At 36.2% G+C, this 17548-nt stretch overlaps 2 protein-coding genes across 6 annotated transcripts; both read right to left on the reverse strand.

The window, feature by feature from the left end:
* Positions 1-319: 319 nt before the first annotated feature.
* On the reverse strand, positions 320-8482 carry LOC147281200 (pleiotropic drug resistance protein 3-like). Of its 4 annotated transcripts, none has more exons than XM_086249175.1 (25): positions 8103-8482; positions 7624-7747; positions 7015-7100; positions 6616-6700; positions 6147-6306; positions 5982-6058; positions 5798-5851; positions 5617-5707; positions 5170-5471; positions 4801-5079; positions 4342-4655; positions 3963-4123; positions 3753-3856; positions 3483-3633; positions 3316-3398; positions 3211-3234; positions 3075-3167; positions 2635-2967; positions 2256-2546; positions 1991-2074; positions 1730-1863; positions 1355-1582; positions 1058-1229; positions 678-932; positions 320-586 (listed from the first exon to the last, which is right to left on the reverse strand). In XM_086249175.1, the coding sequence occupies exons 1-25, from the start codon at positions 8480-8482 to the stop codon at positions 320-322; spliced, it is 4332 nt and encodes a 1443-aa protein (XP_086105301.1). The 4 variants fall into 4 exon arrangements, with proteins under 4 accessions (XP_086105301.1, XP_086105300.1, XP_086105302.1 ...); XM_086249174.1 differs by lacking the exon at positions 3211-3234 and adding an exon at positions 3678-3680 and having other exon boundaries at positions 3075-3145; positions 3270-3398; XM_086249176.1 differs by lacking the exon at positions 3211-3234 and adding an exon at positions 7148-7153 and having other exon boundaries at positions 3087-3167; positions 3331-3398; positions 7015-7081; positions 7620-7747.
* Positions 8483-11039: 2557 nt separating this feature from the next.
* On the reverse strand, positions 11040-15630 carry LOC147281201 (Protein kinase superfamily protein). 2 transcript variants are annotated; one of them, XM_086246499.1, is made up of 9 exons: positions 15313-15630; positions 14985-15091; positions 13816-14506; positions 13609-13713; positions 13233-13355; positions 12994-13164; positions 12711-12840; positions 11919-12131; positions 11040-11582 (listed from the first exon to the last, which is right to left on the reverse strand). In XM_086246499.1, exons 3-9 carry the CDS (start codon positions 14484-14486, stop codon positions 11457-11459), a joined length of 1539 nt encoding a protein of 512 aa, XP_086102625.1. In that variant the 5' UTR covers positions 14487-14506; positions 14985-15091; positions 15313-15630; the 3' UTR covers positions 11040-11456. The 2 variants fall into 2 exon arrangements, with proteins under 2 accessions (XP_086102625.1, XP_086102627.1); XM_086246501.1 differs by having other exon boundaries at positions 15188-15630.
* Positions 15631-17548: the final 1918 nt, after the last annotated feature.

The following is a 17548-nucleotide window of genomic DNA, read 5'->3' on the forward strand; positions in this document are numbered from 1 at the left end:
ATTCTTGTCTATAAATTTTAACATGAGACCTACTCCAACAAAGTAACGAGACATATTGGTTTTAATACTTGTATCAGCTTTTTTTTTTTAATTTAGGGGGAGAGAGAATCGAATTTGGGTGGAGCTATGTTGGAGAATAAATTCTACAGTCATTCCAACTTTCTTGTTGTCTCTATAATTAAACAACTAAAAGAATTAAAAAAACCATCAAAAGAAACGAAAACAACATAATTTGTCTACATGATAAGGTTATATAGACTATATAGCTATGTAATACGTACAACATATTCACCATCTATGGTAAAGAGGGGGGGGAGATTCACCTCCTCTGGAAGTTCAACCGTCCAATACAGTAGGCGAAAATAGAAGCAAAAGCAATGGGAAAAGCAATGAGAACTACTGCCACAAGAGGCAAGTGATCATGGTGAAACCCAAAGTAACCCTTTAAGAAGGCAGACACTGTTTTGGTTTCCCCAAATATCATAATCTCCTTGTCTATGTCTCCATATTGTGAAGTAAGCAAACCGTTTAGTGACCAAGATGAAGGAGTCAGGTAATACAACCAAATCCACCATTTAGGAATTAGCTGCAACAAAAACAACAACATTTCTCTAAGTCAAAATTTGTACATCTTACCATATTGAATCAGAAATTGAGTTGAGGATGATTAGGCTTACCGGTTTAGGAATCAGAAAACCAGCAAACAGATTATATATTGTGTAGAACACTGAGGATAGAATTCCAGCTACCATGAAGTTTGGTGTCAATGAAACGAGCATCATTCCCATATAGTTGTAGTAGAGCAATGAACAAAATACAGCATAAAAGTACCAGAAAACCTTATATGCTGATCCATAGTATCCAATCATCGGATATATGATGATCACAAAGGCAACTGCCTGAATAAATAGATAGGGAACCTCCACTGCCACCTGCAATATCGCGATGATTAATGTAAGTAACAAACTACTGTCATTTGAGAGGTCCCTTGAATGTTAGATTCACTTGTATAACCATGAATAAGACTAAATTGTATAAACGATCAAGAAAACTGTACCTGTGCAAGTGAAAAGGCCCATGGAGAATACATCCCTGCAAACTTTTCCCGATACATAACAGTTCTCTCTCTTGCAACATATTGCAAAACGGTTGCGCAGTTGTTTATGCCCAAGAAGATGACACCAGTATACATTGAACCAAATATATTGAATAAGTTCTGCTGGTTGGTTCTAACATATAGAAGAAGAAGAAAAATACGAGTCAAGCTCCTACCTTATGAAAGGAATAGAACACTTTTTTTTTTATCGCTTTTCATTAGAGGAAACTATTAACTGCACTTAGTTTAAGGACTTACATCTGCTTCCCTTGGTTCCAAAACAAGGAGCCAAAAATTATAGATGCTACAAGCGTATGCATGATGCGCATCAAGTTGTATGACGGACTCCTCCAATAAGACAAGTGCTGCTTCCATAGGCAAGATTGGAATTGTCTCCAGGCATTTTGTGAAAACCGGGTTGCAAAATGCAGATCTCTGGAATCAGGAGGTGGGGTACTCAACTGTCTTACAAGCTCTATATTGTCCCTGCAAATGGGATAGTAGGAAACGATTCATATTTAATTTTTAAAAATAATTCTTTAAAAAATCAATCACACCACGTTCAGAGGCCATTATTTTCCTTTTGTAAAGATAAATTTTTTTTGACATTACTCATTGAGTTGTTGTGCTTACTCATATAAAGAAGATTCTCTGTATATTTGAGCAAAATCAACACCAAGTTCAGCTTCAGCTGATGTAGAAGTGATCTCTAACATCCATGTTGCTGGATTGTAGTTACTTCTAATCTTTTGAACCCCAGGAAGACTCTGCCATAAAATTTATAAATATATAAAAGATTAAGCAAACCGAAGCTTTGTTAAAACTTTATTTTGCTTATTACTTAAAAGTTATAAGCAACTAGGATTTCTGAAAGCAGAGGTATACCAAACTAACCTCAAAATATTCTATAACCCTACTCGAGTGCTTGCCCAGTGGTCCAGAGTAGATTATACGTCCACCAGTTTTCAAAAGAATTAGCTGCATTCAAAGAATAAGTAGTTTACCCATCAAGGATTCTATAAAAATCACTGCTACTTGTGAAACTTTATGTAAGAACCTTCTCTAGCATGATGCTACGTACTACGAACAACGAATAGCCTTTTGTTTCACAATTGAATTCTAATTTCAAGTTTTTGCCTCTAAACCTCCTTTCTTTTACCTCATCAAAGGATTCAAATATATCGATATTTGGTTGGTGGATGGTGCATACAATTGTTCTTCCTGTATTAGCTACATTCTTCACTGCTCGCAAGACTATTGCTGCGGCTCTTGCATCCAAACCAGTTGTAGGTTCATCCATGAAGATTATGGAGGGGTTTGAAACAAGCTCCACAGCAATTGTAAGCCGCTTACGCTGCTCAGTTGATAGGCCACTAACACCAGGTATGCCAACTAAGGCATCTTTTATTCCATCAAGCTCAATTGTCTCAAGGACTTCATTCACAAACTCCTGTTAGATATGGCATACCAGGTTTAAACAAAGTATCTCAATGATGAACTTAGAACCAAGAGCCAAAGTATCTCATTCACAAACTTACAGCTTTTGTTTTCGAGTCAATCTGAGAAGCCAGACGCAGCCAAGCAGAAAAAATCAAAGATTCTTCTACCGTGATTTGTGGAGAATGTATGTCGGTCTGCTCACAGTAACCCAAGATCCTAGAAAATGTTTCTTGAACCTTAGGATACCCACCAATCTTTATGTCCCCTTCAATGTAGCCACTAGTCTTTCTGCCTGCAAGAACATCGAGAAGAGTTGTTTTCCCAGCTCCACTTACCCCCATTAATGCTGTAAGAACACCAGGCCTAAATGCTCCTGTAACATCACTTAGAAGCTGGAGTTTTTTCTGATTAAATCCCCGTTCCCTTGTTTCCTGGAACAAAAATATAAGAAGGATAGAAATTAATGTCATGTGATGCGAAAACCTTTTAATCCTGCAACCACATGAACCTTTTGCAAAAGAATATTTGATATGGTTACCATAGGAATAACATAGTATTGCATATCTTGGAACACTACTGTCAAGGGAGTGAAAGGTAAGACCATCCTGCCTGTCAATTGAGAAAAAGGTAACTGTAAAAATGCTGTAGAACATTAATGTGACAAATAAACGAACAAAAAGCTTGTGGGCCAATTTTCTCTTAAAAAGAAAGAGAGAAATACATGTGCACTAACCTTCATCAGTGGTTTTAGGAGGATGATTTCCAGACTTTTCTTCCACATGGGCATCATTGACTGAATCATCAGTACTTTGAATTTGGGAGAGCTTTTCATGTGAAATGATAGCACGAGATGATCCAGGAGCTGGGTGTGTATGAAATGGAATGAATCAATGTGTTTCAAGTACCACTTCTTGAGTAAAAATAGGATAATAAAAAATCAACTTACACTTCAAGAAACTCAAAGACAAGGCGTATCCAATGTTGAAAACTATTGTAAACCCAAATAAGGCACCAAGTGATATCCAGTAGAAATATCCATCAAAGTTTAGTCCACGGCTTTCAAGTATTTCTAGCCCAATGGTAGTGTTTGCGGATATCTGCAGATAAAAACCAAAAGCATACTGAGTAAGTAGCATGTAACCATCTATTTGCTCTGTATTTTAAGTTCATTGTAGAAATGCCAAGTTGATAAATAGTAATGACATGAGATGCTCACCTTTTGCCATCTTGGAGAAAGAAACTCATTTACAGAGAGGCCTATCTCCCCATATGTCACGGGGGAAACCCAAAAACCCCACTCTAACCAAACAGGCATGGAAGCTGCAACCCACAATATAACCAATTATTTTTTTTCCAGCTGATTTTTTGTTTTTTTGTTTTAATTTTTAAATAAACTGGAGAATTATTCCAGTAAAATAAGCCTTACGTTTTTTGATAATGAATCCACTGAAGAGTAAGAGAAACAATATTGCAAAACTACCGGCTGTCATAGTGACAACCATAGTCTGAAAGAACGAGGCCAGGAAGCGGAACATGGATATTGATGATAAGTGAACAGCAAAGAGTAAAACGAACTGGCGGAAGAACCTAAAAGAAAATCACATCATGATAAAGGTTCAGAGTCAAAACTAGCAGAATATGAAATTTCTTGTGCACTCAACATTTATTTGCATAAAGAGTACCAGCCCCACTTCAACATATATAGGGACCAATAACTTATGAAAGGGTTTAGATACTCATTTGCTAAAAATGATCCAAAACTAACTCAAAATACGAATAAAATAAGCCTTTTCACATGTACTCACCTCTGGACCTCAGGACTGTATCCAATGACATAATAAGTGAGAGAAGTCCAAACCAGGGCTTCCACAAATGAAACAGGAACTTTTAATACAGTTGCAGGAATTGCATAAGCCCATGCTGGGTAAAAACAAAGGTCTTTCTGTTTGTAGAAAACTTCTAGTCTTTGAAGCGTCATGGACATCTCAGGAATTCCATCAACGAGAAGTATGGTGAGAGCAAAGAATAGGGCACCCATGTAGTAATTAGCATGAAGAACATCAACATCCATTCGAGTCCTCAAAAATACAGTCATCGTGATACATGCAATGATGATAAGCTGCAGTAAATAAACCTTAGCATGTTTCAGAATTCCCAAGTCATTAGAAATAGTTTTAACAATATAATAGAAAGAGGAATAACAGAAATGTTTACCCCCAAAAAAATGAATTAAGAAGTATAATTGCAAAAGCACAAATGATGACCTGAATTGTTTTGAATACATAGATAAAAGAATTCCTCCTCATGAGAAGAAGCTCTCTTGATGCACAAGCTCTAAAGAGTTCCCATTTAGAAAGAGAATACAAGCTAAAAGAAAGAGCATTCTTATTGTCCTGGGACTTATCGTATGGCTCTAAGAGATCCTCATATAGCTTCTTCCCTAAAGAATATGCCTTGAACATTTTTGAGAACATATCGACTGATACAAAATAATGAGGTTCCCTGTGGTACCAATAGTGTGCTTGATCCTTTTTGGAGATTACCTGCAGAATCAAGATGCCAACTGTTGCTTTAATTAATTTGAAGAAATGGAAGCATGAAAAGAAAGGCATTATAAGCTGCAATCCACTTGCCTCTTGGATGAAATCAGCAACCCCTTTCCTCTCAGGACACTTAAACCCACAATCCTCAAAGAATTCCACAACATGATCCCGGGGACCATGATAAACAATCTTCCCTTCTGACATTAAAATAAGGTCATCAAAGAGTTCAAACGTCTCTGGTGCAGGCTGAAGAAGAGAAACTAGCAAAGTAGCATCTGTTATATGCACCAGCTGCTGAAGGCAAGCAACAATCTGGAATGCAGTGGAACTGTCTAAGCCATTTGTTATCTCATCCATGAACAAAGCTTTTGTGGGACCAATGATCATCTCCGCTGCAATATTTTAATTCACTTCAGTAAGGTAAGGTCAAATTGAAGTTGGAAGTTAGTAATATCAGTAAAACTAGTGTGTTATGGAGTACTGGAGTGTGCATGTTGCATAACCTTCTAAAACTATCAACGTTTCTATTTGCATTACCTGTTGTCAATCTCTTCTTTTGACCACCAGATATGCCTGTTCTCATGGTATCTCCAACAAGAGTGTCAGCACATATCTCAAGCCCAAGGATCTGCATAATCATGGCAAAAAAACATACTGAGAAGGTGCAGAAACAAATTCTAGGAAACAAGATACTTCAGCTCTGTTGAAAGAGGATGACCTTCAATATGTAGTCTGTCTGAAGGGTTCTTTTTAGTCCTTGGACAGAAGTTGCCTGTTAGAAGTTATAACAATGTCATAATCAACAATAGAGTGCATAACCTCGATGAAGAACACAAAGTGCGGGATACTTATGAACCCAAAAACATGGAATATGAACTAGTATCAGCAAATTAAGAAAGTACCTTCATGTAGGTATCTATATCTGGATGTGGAATAATTCCTGCCTCCTGCTCCCTTTTACTGACTTCCAGCATAATTTCTTTGTAGGCAGAAAACAGATCATCACTATCCTGCATCTATAGGTTCTACAACTAAATAATAATTATGTTGAACTCAACAAATCCTACCAGCTCGGCTTCCAATACCCTGACAGCGGGCTGAAAAATCAAGTGTTTCCCTCACAGTCATCTCAGGAATGTGCATGTCAAATTGGCTTATATAAGCTGAATTTTTCTGGGGGACAAACTCCTCTAGTTTGTGTCCATTGTAAGAAACTTCTCCTGAGAACTATCAAAACAAGAAAATACATTAGGATTACAAACTTAAGTAGATCCCAACCAACTCAAAATTACTAGACTCCTTGCAACAAATGGTGTCCTGATGAATCCAATAGTTAAAACAAGGAGATGGACATTATTTGATATAACAAATTTCGGTTTAATGCAGGTGTTTTTTGGAGTTTTTTAACTATTGTCAACTGCTGGTTTGCATCACAAGTCTCAGCTTCATACTACTTCCACATTAATGTTGGTTATTGGTCCTCAACAGGGCCATCACTCATCATAAAGACATTCAAGTATAAAGATATTGGAAAACCTTGAGGGATTTGTCCAAATTCCCTGACAGCGCCTTTAGAAGGGTGGTCTTCCCACATCCTGGGGGGCCAAGCAGTAAAGTTAACCTGCAACAGAACCAATTAGCACCAAGACAAGAGAAATCCTCTAAGGTATTTGGTTCATATGCATCAAAGACCAACAAATCAACAACCATGATAGTGAACTTGGTCCAAGGTGTTAGACAAAACCGCTGGACCCTAAAATCACAGTTCAACTATAAGTTTGTCTAAGGCTATTAAAAAATGACAAAAAGAATTGCATTTTTGAATGAGAGATTTCCCAGCTAAGTTATTGTTACAATTAATGGTAAAATTTGGTTTATAGAACGGATCAGGCTGTAATCATGTTAAATTCAGTAAAGGAAAGGATGCTAGCCTACCTTCCAGGCTTTATTATACCACTAAAATCATTGATAATGCTTATCTTGGCCTCACGTGACTTTGAACCTGGAAACTTGGCAAAGAGCTGTATATAAAAATAGAAAAATAAGAAAAGTCTAGTTGAGCATATACATATAACTGGCGAACTATCATATTGAGGATAAATTATATATAGAAGTTTCTGCTGTGATTGTAGATTCATTTTTATAAATATATATATAATTTTGAAACAGTTATTTTATGGATATATACATACATGGAAAATTTTCTGCTATTTCAGTAATCTAGGTCATGGCCTCATCTAAGTCAGACAGTTAGTTAACTACAATACCAGTCTGCTGCAAACCAAGAACCTAACTTAACCCAATTTTGAGCAACAACTAATGAGTTGGCTCCTTTTCTCTTGAATGGTCATGTAACTATTGAATACATGTACACATACATCTATTTGTATATATAATTATTTATGTACATTGAAACCACATATCTTCTCAAGAATTTATTGTACTCTATTAAATTACCACAAAAATTTTGAAAGTTTGATAATCCTTTGACTGTATGAATAGTTAACCTGTAAAACTACTCTTGGTCATGATGTGAATACTTACAGAAAGCATGCTTTTGATAGAATTCCAGAGAGTTGGGAGGGGCTTTCCATGAACCACCTCACACACTGCTTCCACGGTGAGATTCTTATATCTCACCTCTACAGTGGGCAATTTTACGCCAACCCTACAAAAAAAATTTCAGGATGAACCCAAAAAAAAACAGTCATTACCACATGCACAGGCAGAGTAACTGATATGACTACAAGCATTTAAATTAGGGAAAGAGAAACATCAACACATCTTAAAATTGGAAAATGACGATCAATAAAGAACATCCATTTGCTTAGTAAGTAAAATTTAATTAATTAAGTTTTGCCTAAGCATTCCAGCATCCACCAGTATATACCACTAAAAGTAGTGCATGCGAGTCTTCAAGTGTAAGAGCAAGCATCAACTCCATTCAAATTGATTGTAATTATATATTTATATTCCTGCACATACTTATATGATCATAAGGCCAAAGAGAAGAAAAGGCTTACTTGTCAATTCTATTTCTAATTTTGTGCAAGAGACGATGGTTGTCATTCTCAATGTGTTTGATGAGCTTCTCTATGAACAGATGCCGTTCCAGAGCTCCAAGCTTGGCAACATCAATCACCCGCTTTCCTTCACCATCAACCTCATCTCCATCATCATTCTTATCAAACAAAGATGATTTCAACCGATCAAATGTTGGCAATCTCTCGATGGCTGCCCACTGCACAGCATATTGAGCATCATCGTCGTCTTTGGCATTCAATGCTGAATTGCCTCTAAAACTGGAGGTACGACTGTGAAATGAGGACTGGAGGCTTCTTGCTATCTCTTCCAACTCAATTCTTAGTGACTCTATCTCATCTCTGCCAGCCATCTGAGCCATAGTCCTTGACTTAGAGAGAAATTTGAAGAAAAACTTGATGGAGGTGTATATAAATATGCAAGACTCTTGATGTATATATATGTTTAGACTGTGAAGGTTAATGAAGTAAGGTGATGCATCATTCTTAATCTTGGTGTTCAAAGAAGTTGAAAATGATGTTTGTGTGAATACATATTTACTTGAGGGGGAGAATTCACATAAAACAAAGACATGTCAGCTGGTGTGTGAGAGATATAGATAGATAGATAGAGACTGAGTGAGAATTGTTCACTAGTTCAGGCTTAATCCAAAATAATCCTTCAGAGCATTAGGAGTTTTATATAGTTTAAGCCACAATCAGGATCATGGATCAACACCCATTTCTAACTCCGGATCTTTTAGTAAGTAAATATATCTACAGTGTACAAGTATAGTTTTAGTTGAACAAATCACAAGCAACACATTTTGTACTAAAGGTCACATATCATTGATGAAAAAAAAAAAAGATCACATATCAAGTAACAGAATTTTCAAATATCAATCATATAACTTCCAGACAAGTAAGCCCAATGAACTACTGCTAAGGATTAAACCTGCTAGATCTCAAAAGTAGTTATTCCTTCATTGGCTTTAGACAAGGTCAAAGTCAATGTGACAAAATATTGAGCTAAGCTGATTCATTGGAGTCTTAAACACAAAGAAAACTTAGGAAATAAGGAAAACACTGGAGGAATAGGTCATACATGGGGTTTTGCATCACTACCCATCTAGCGCACCACGGCACCACATGTTAGCAATAAAAAAAACAGCAACATGTGACGATATTTTTGTACTTAATTATCACTAGCAATTTGACAAAACAAAGAGAGTCAATTTCAAAACATTATCTTGCTTGGCAAGATATAAATGATGATGACTATGGTTGTTGAGGCCTGTATGTCATTGTTTTTGTTGCTAAATCCCTCTTTTTAATAATGCTAGCAAAAGTTCTCTGGGTCATACAGTCATACTTACCATTACCAGAATGTTCGAATGTGGAGGACTAATTGCAGTAAAAACTTATTAAGTAGACCTCTTCAAGTATCAGGAACCAAAACCCATCTATTAAATTCTAGTGATTTAGTTATACATACCCCCACAGCATAATCCATACCTTAAAATCTTTGTACCGCAGCTAAACTCACACTATCAGCAGTTTCATGCCCAAACAAGAGCCCATCCTGCAATCAAAGTATCAAACATGTAGATGGCACATGACAGTAACCAACATAACGGTCAAGATTTATAATAATGTTGAGAAATTTGATCGACGTAATGTAGGTACATACATTTGCAAGAAACCATCATTTTGGGGCTCATAATACTCACTTGACTACAACATGCAGAAGAGCTCCTTGGGCTCTCTGGAACTATTAGTACTGAACATGATGCCTCTAGTAACTATATAAAACAAGTTGACTGCCTGCCTTAACATTGAGACCAAAGGGCAACCAAGCTTTAGGAATTATTTCCAATACCCTCTATCCAAATTCCAAATCAACCGAGTCAGCATGTTCCTACTTTCACCTTCACTGACCCTTCATGGCCTTTACACTGAAACAGAGGTTAAATTATAGAACAATCAGTTTCCACAGTAAACTTGGCCGGCAGTAAATGTACCTCCATGGACACCCATATAGCCTAATACTGATTGGTTTGTTTGAATCCAAACAACTGCGAAGCACAGTGACATGTCATTTAAAACTTATTTTTCTCAAGACAAATGAACTTTCACTTTAAAAGAGAGGTGTCAGAGTTGAAGTCCAATTTCTTGTTGCCATAAACAAGCTCATAGTTTATGATTCTTGAAAGCAACATAAGATATATTTCTATTTTCATTCATTCTTTGTCTCTTTTCTCTTACATATAATAACTTATCCAATTGCCAAACTCAGCCTTAAGTTTCAACCATGTAGTATTTAATGCCTTCAAATAAATAAATAAATTCTTGAACTTTCGGATTTTAAGTTTGATATCATTTTTTTCTTCAATATTGTCCAATTCAATTCGGGCCCAAAGTTGGAATCTGCATGCATTCGAATTTTATACGGATTCAAAGACTACGTAGCATGGAAGTATGGAACTAAATCATTCTCTTTTGTTTTCCTATTCAGTTGCCTTAAAAATTTACATGCACTAGCTTGGGTTAAGATCCATCGTGAACCCATTTGCCCAAAAAAAAAAAAAAAAAGATCCATCGTGAACCATGCTTTGTACTCTTATTTTGGTTCGTCTAATTGGGCAGGCAGAAGCTTGTTAATGGGGATGAACTTTAGCCCATTCCAGAAGCTGATTCAACATTCATCATTGACTTATTAGTCATTTTTTATAACCAAATAACACCTGTTATCAGATTACAAGTTCGAATCTGCATCCTCCAGATCAAAAGAAAAACGAAACACCTCTTATAGTGGACTCTAGTCTAATCGCATGATGAAACCCAATTGGCCAATGGCGGAACTAATGAGCAGCTATATGAGTTTGAGTGACAATAATTGGTCGATTATACATGTAATTAATGCGTGGGAAGAGTAAGCTCATTTTGATAGACTATACATGTAAACTTATTTTTTTCAAAGCCTGGCTGGGTTTGATGCACAATTATAAACCCAACTAAAAAACAGAGTGTTTTCAACTTACTAAAAAGAGTATTTCATCCAACAAATTTGAAGAGCAACCATTCTGTACACGACCCATTGTTTTGGGTTCTTCACAAACACCACCACTTTCATACACACAATATATCTCTCCATCTACAAGAAACAAACAAAAGGAAAAAGGGGCAGGAAAAAAAAGAAATGTGAGGATCATTTCTCTCCCTCATCAACCCCTTCCCCATGCCCTAGATAGTAACAGCTCATACAGACAAACCCATCAATTTGAAGAGTAGAAAAAATTTTAAGAATTACCCTCACATTATATATTTCTCAGATCCTCAAATGAATCACTGGTTTAATTACGACCGTTGGTAGGTTCTGCTTTCTGATCTTGAACCCGGATAATCACTCCGATCAGTATCTGAATTTTCTCTCTGGGAATCAATCTCCATGCTATCAGCTTGAGTTCTTCGGTGCCTTCGATCCTGAACAGCAAGAAGAAAACTTATGCTCAAAAGTGAAAATCATCTCTTTAAACTCAAATGTCCATCCTTTGGTTTATCAAAAGATCTGATTTGGTCAGTTGAATCGAAATTTTTGAATAATTTAATTTCTAGACAGCCAAATGGTTTCAGAATATTGATGTAACAAGGACAAAATATGAAGCATTGTGGTTAGAAAATGGAATCAGATTTCATCTCAGGATTCAGGAGCAGCCAAACTAAATTGGAACTATTGCAGCTTCATTCTCTTTCTCCATGAATAAATTCAAATTGCAATCCATCAGAAATTGTGTTTTAAAGATAGAATGAGAAACTAACCTCTCTTGGTATAGGATATTCCTCGGACTCAAGCATACGGACAACTTGGCCCATCTTGGGTCTTTTTTCAGAATCTGGATCAACACACCTCAAGGCAGTCAAGAGGGCTCGTTTTAGGGCTCTTGTTGATGGTCTCACCTCAATGTTTGGGTCTACCACTTCTTCTGATCTTCTGCTTCCAACCATCATTTTCAGCCAATCAACCAGATTTACCTGTGAACGTTAAGATTACATGTCAAATAAAGCTCCATAAAGTCATTCAGCCAAATGAACATAGTGATCAAAACAATAAGAATAAACATGTGTATAGTTGCATTGAGGAAAAGTGATAGATAATTAATACTTGTTTGATTGACCATACAAACAAGTGACAAGTATAATTGATGATTTTCTGTCTGTAGAGTATCCTTTAGAAATTAAAAGCAAACCTAACATATCACTCCTCAGGTGGGCTAACTTTAGCAGCCAGAGCAGCCAGAGAAGCAAACTTAAGTTTTGAGATTTTCAAATCCAGAACCAGGCCAAGTATACTTAATAGTAAAAACATAACCAAATCGATCAGGAAGGGTCAGTTTAACAGAGGACCTATGTTGGCCTAGAAAATCATGCACTCCAAAGTAAATTTAAACAGTAAATCGGCAGTGATAACCATTTACCATTCACTATTGAATACTTATAATTCAATCTGACTTGCATTCGAGTGCCTTTATGATTCTTTGTTGACAAAAATGTGGTATCTTAGGATGATCAGACAAACTTCTTTACTATCATTATGCTATAATTTGTGCATACCTCATGAGCAGGGCGACCATAGTCTACAGGGTCTCTTCCAGTAATTGCTTCTAAGAGCAAAACCCCAAAGCTATACACATCGCTCTTTTCATTCAAAAGTCCACTATTGGCATATTCAGGGGCCACATATCTGAAAAAATAAATAAATTTGTTGGGGGGGGGAGAATGGGATAAGGATTGGACAAGACAAATATTTAACCATCTAGCATCAGGAACATCCAAAATTGAAAGAACAAAATTGGTCAGGGGCCAAAAATGGTCATGCTCTAGAAAGAATACTAACCCAAAGGTTCCCATAACACGAGTTGTCACATGACTTTTCCCCGCACCCAGCAGCTTGGCCAGGCCAAAATCGGATACCTTGGCATTGAAGTCGTCATCAATCAATATATTGCTTGATTTAATGTCTCGGTGTACCACTTTTGGTTCAATGGCCTCGTGCAAATAGGCAAGACTGCAACAAGTATGTTTCATTAAATGAGAACTAGAACAACAAAAAGAGAATGTAATAATTTGACTTACGCTTTTGCTGTTCCAAGGAGAACCTTTATGCGGGCTTCCCAAGTGAGATATCCATGCTGACGCATAGCTCCATGTAGCCACTGCTCCAAGTTTCCATTGTTGACATACTCATAGACCAACATCCTGAAATTTGGAAATGCAAATGATACCAATTATTCCAGTAAAGTTATTCTTCATCTGTAAGTAGGCTATTATATACTAAATACTGAGACCAATCCACCTCTCAGATATCAACGCCACAGAAGATTCCTTTTTTTTCCCCTTCTAATTTCTAGTGACCTACATGTACTTTGATATTTTTATGAGAAAACAATTCAAGCCATAGATTCAATTAATTAATTAATTAGACTTAGCATGCTTTGAAAGAAAATGGTACCTATGAGTCCCTTCGACGCAGTATCCCAGGAGACGAACCAAATTCTTGTGGCGCACATGGCCAATTGCTTCAACTTCCACTCTAAATTCTTTCTCTGCTTGGCCTCTAAAGACGATATAACAGTTCAAGTTAGACAAGTTCATGGAACCAAGAATGGATAAACGGATCCACAACAGTCAAGATATTAACAGTCATATTTAAACTCACAGGTTGTTTAGGATCTTTTTAACTGCCACTGGAGTCCCATTGATTAGATATCCCCGGTACACAATTCCATATCCACCCTCACCAAGGACGTTTTCCTTTGAAAACCGGTTTGTTGCAAGCTCAAGGTCCCTTAATGTAAACCAGTGGCCCCAACCCAAGTGCGAGAATTCAGGCAGGCCAATTAGAGGAGATGGGGTAGTAATGGGATACGATGAAGAAGGCTTATAGACTGTAACCGTGCCAGAACTCCCTTCTTCTCCAGATTGGGAGCCACCACCATCTTTTTCTAAATGATTAAATGAACCAGACTGACTGCTATTCTCTCCATTCTTCACTTTTCCTCCCATACCCAAATGGACCATAACCTTATCTGATTCTTTGTCACTGGATTTGTCATGAATGGTGAGAAGAATTCCATCACGAGGAACAAATTCACTTGCAGCTACTTGCTCCACTCGAACTTCCTTAATTTCTTTTGAGACCGTTGGGATTTGACTAAGGGGAATGTTGTCCCTAGCTTTCCTTGTTTTCTTACGAGAAGTAAGGCACAGTGATAGCACAGAGAGGATGATTATGATAAATAATGCAACAGCTATTCCAATTACTTCCCAGACCTTTAGATTAAAAATGACAGTTTCCTTGGATAACTTTGCTTTGAGATCAGAGGCCATTCTATCAGATACCAAGATGCCTGCACATAGCAGAATCTCACATTAAGAATTTATATCACCATATCAAAATCTTTTCTATCAAATCCATTACTCCCTGTGTACCGACGAGGAGAGATGATAAAATTACAAGTTAGTATTTTTCACCAATTCCACAAAAACTAACAATAAAAGAGAGAACTTTTCAAAACCACATGAACCAAATAAGAAAGATGGAGGACCAAAAGCACAAACATCAAAGTAGGAGAGCAACCAAAGCAGTTCAACAAACTTATGGACAGATCATATCTTAGAACAAAATGTAAACAGAATAGCTCAATAAACACTGGACCAGGTTAGATTTCACATAATCATTTCACCAACATTAACAACTTTTGATGGAACACAATAAGAAAACTGGAAGGACAAAAAAAACAAGCTTTAACGAAAAATACAACCACAAGTAATTGTATTGGGGAAAAGAGAATGTTAATGATTTAAGAGACAAATTCATCCTCTTACCTCTCTGTGATGGGACTCACAAGAGCAACCTTGAAATGCCAGATCTTTGAAACCCGTTCGACATTCCTTATCCTAAGACAAGGAATTAAACCCACAATTCCAGATCTCTGACCAGAAAAAACCCATAAACATGTGTCAAGAACGCCTCATTAAAGAAACCCAAATGAGCCCAGTTCTCAAAAACAATAAAAAATCAAACATACAGCAAATAAAACTCGATTAATCCCTATATGGGTTTTCTCTGTGGGGCAAATGTGTGTCTGAATCTAAGCTGGGATGGAGCTTTCCCAAAAACCCAAATCCAAGAGTAACAAGAAAGATCCTTTACCTGTGCAAAACAGTAGAGGGACATGGAAAAAACTGATATTTGTGAGTGCTGGGGGATATAAAGGAAGAAGGGATGGAGTTATCAGTGGTAGGTGGTGAGTTCAGATTGAGATGCCTTACAAAACATAATACATACAGTAAAAGAGAAGCATGGAATTCTGTGATGTTAATGTTAAGGTCTACTTGAGATTTTCTCAAATTGTTGTTATGAACATGACTGATAATCAGCAATTTATTTTAATATTTTTCTTTTCTTCATTTAATTGTATTTCTTATTGCAGTTGATTGCTGTATCTGTGTGCTTGTGGTGTTGTCCGTTGGGTACTTGGGTGTGAATCCTAGTTGTCACTGTGGTCACAGCTCTCTAAGTTCTGCTTTTTCTTACATATGTTGTCGATTTTTTTTTTTTTTTAAATCTGAAGTAAGCCAAATTTTTTGTTTTTTTGTTTTTTGATTACTTGGTCAACTCAACCATCTCAGCTGAGCTAAACAGGTTACAAGTTACAAGGCATGTGTTATTGTGTTAATATCGGAAATGCCAATATGCCATGCAAGCATGAGCAATTAGTGAGATATGATATGGCATGTGAATGCCATCTGTCACCAGTTGTCTTCATGAATTATCAGAAACTGCTATCAGATAAGGTGATATACCATATTATCATGTCATCATGTGATGATGTGCCCATAGTTAAAAGTTTAAAACTCTCCTTTCACTCGGTAAGTCTCTCTTTTTTCTTCTCTAATCTACCCCTAAAAGAATTAACGGATAAAATTATTTGTACGATGTTTTTAGTACTATATGTATTGCATATTTGCATATTAAGTACAGGTAGAAGTGTAGAACCCATTTGTATATAAAATTGTGATATATATGTCTGTTCATAACTAACTTTCAAATGATGATTATTTTGTCAAAAAAATGATAAATTAATATCTCTAATTTTAACATCTAAAAATTTGAGAAATTAACTTCTTTATGCTGGAAAAAGTTTAGAATTCAATATGCGTTAGCGTGCATGTGAGAGTTCTAATCTTTTTCTAGAATTGGTTATTAAAACATATTGCAATGGCAGCCATGCTCATGGTTTAATCAATTAAACATATTGAAACTGCCTCTAAAAAGTATAATCTAAACCATATTTACAGTATAGCTTTTTCCTTTTTAGTAAGCCAAAATCACATATTCACAGTTTGCAATTCCAAAACATCTATTATTATTATTCTTTAATGATGGACCATTTCAGTTTAAAGCCTCAAGAAAGTCGGTCCAACTGATCAGTTGGGTTTGACGCTTCTCTAAGTCAAACTTAATCCCAAGTGCCCCTTTATGAACATGAAAAGAATAAAATTATTTGTACCTACCCTAAATTTATTAACCAATAACACTAAAATACGAAAAATATCACAAATTTTAATCACTAAAGAATCTTTTTAGTTACAAATAAATACATATATACTGAGCAATTTTTTATTTTTTGGAGAGGAATTCAAACTGTAGAGCTGTTATCTAGCTGGAGTAATTGTAACCTTTTTTTTTTTTCTTTTGGAAAAATAGAAATATCATCCATAGTTTTGGCCGTTGGCCGGTTGGCCGATTGGCAGAAAAGAAAAGAAAAGAAAAAATAGATAAACTGAGACCTATTTCACGTGGCATAACTAGGAAACATAAAATATGGAAGATACTATGTTAAACAAGTAAAATTTAAAGACAGAAATATTCAATGATTTCATGAATTATATTATACTACAAGTCACTGCTGGCAATTCGGTATCTCCGTATCTGGTATAAGCTGTCCACTTCTTGGTACGTATTTTCCCTGCCACCTGATCTCAGTTTTATTGATTTGTTTTTTTTAAATATTGGGACCACACTGGCCGGTTTTCTCTTAATTAGTTAATTTTCTGGTACATGCTATATCATAGTCAAATTGATTTTTCATCTTGTTTTAGCATCACATCAGGACCATTAGGTTGAAGTGTTGTAGTTTGTATTGGTGTGGGTGGGTGAGGTAAAGACAATTAATACTTGCCTCCAACCATAGTGGAGGAGCTCCAATTAATATTCCTCTCTTACAAATTATGTTCCTTTTGATCTTTTCATTCCATAAATAAAATTTAATTTATACATTGAAAAAAACAGCAAAATAAATAATACTTGCCTAGCTGTGTTGGAGGAGTTCTTCCAACATACGTTCGAGGCAATTAATATTATTTGTGAAGTATATAATGAGTTA

Source organism: Dryas octopetala, chromosome 6 (assembly GCF_963921425.1).
Source record: "Dryas octopetala chromosome 6, drDryOcto1.1, whole genome shotgun sequence".
Lineage (NCBI taxonomy): Eukaryota > Viridiplantae > Streptophyta > Magnoliopsida > Rosales > Rosaceae > Dryas > Dryas octopetala.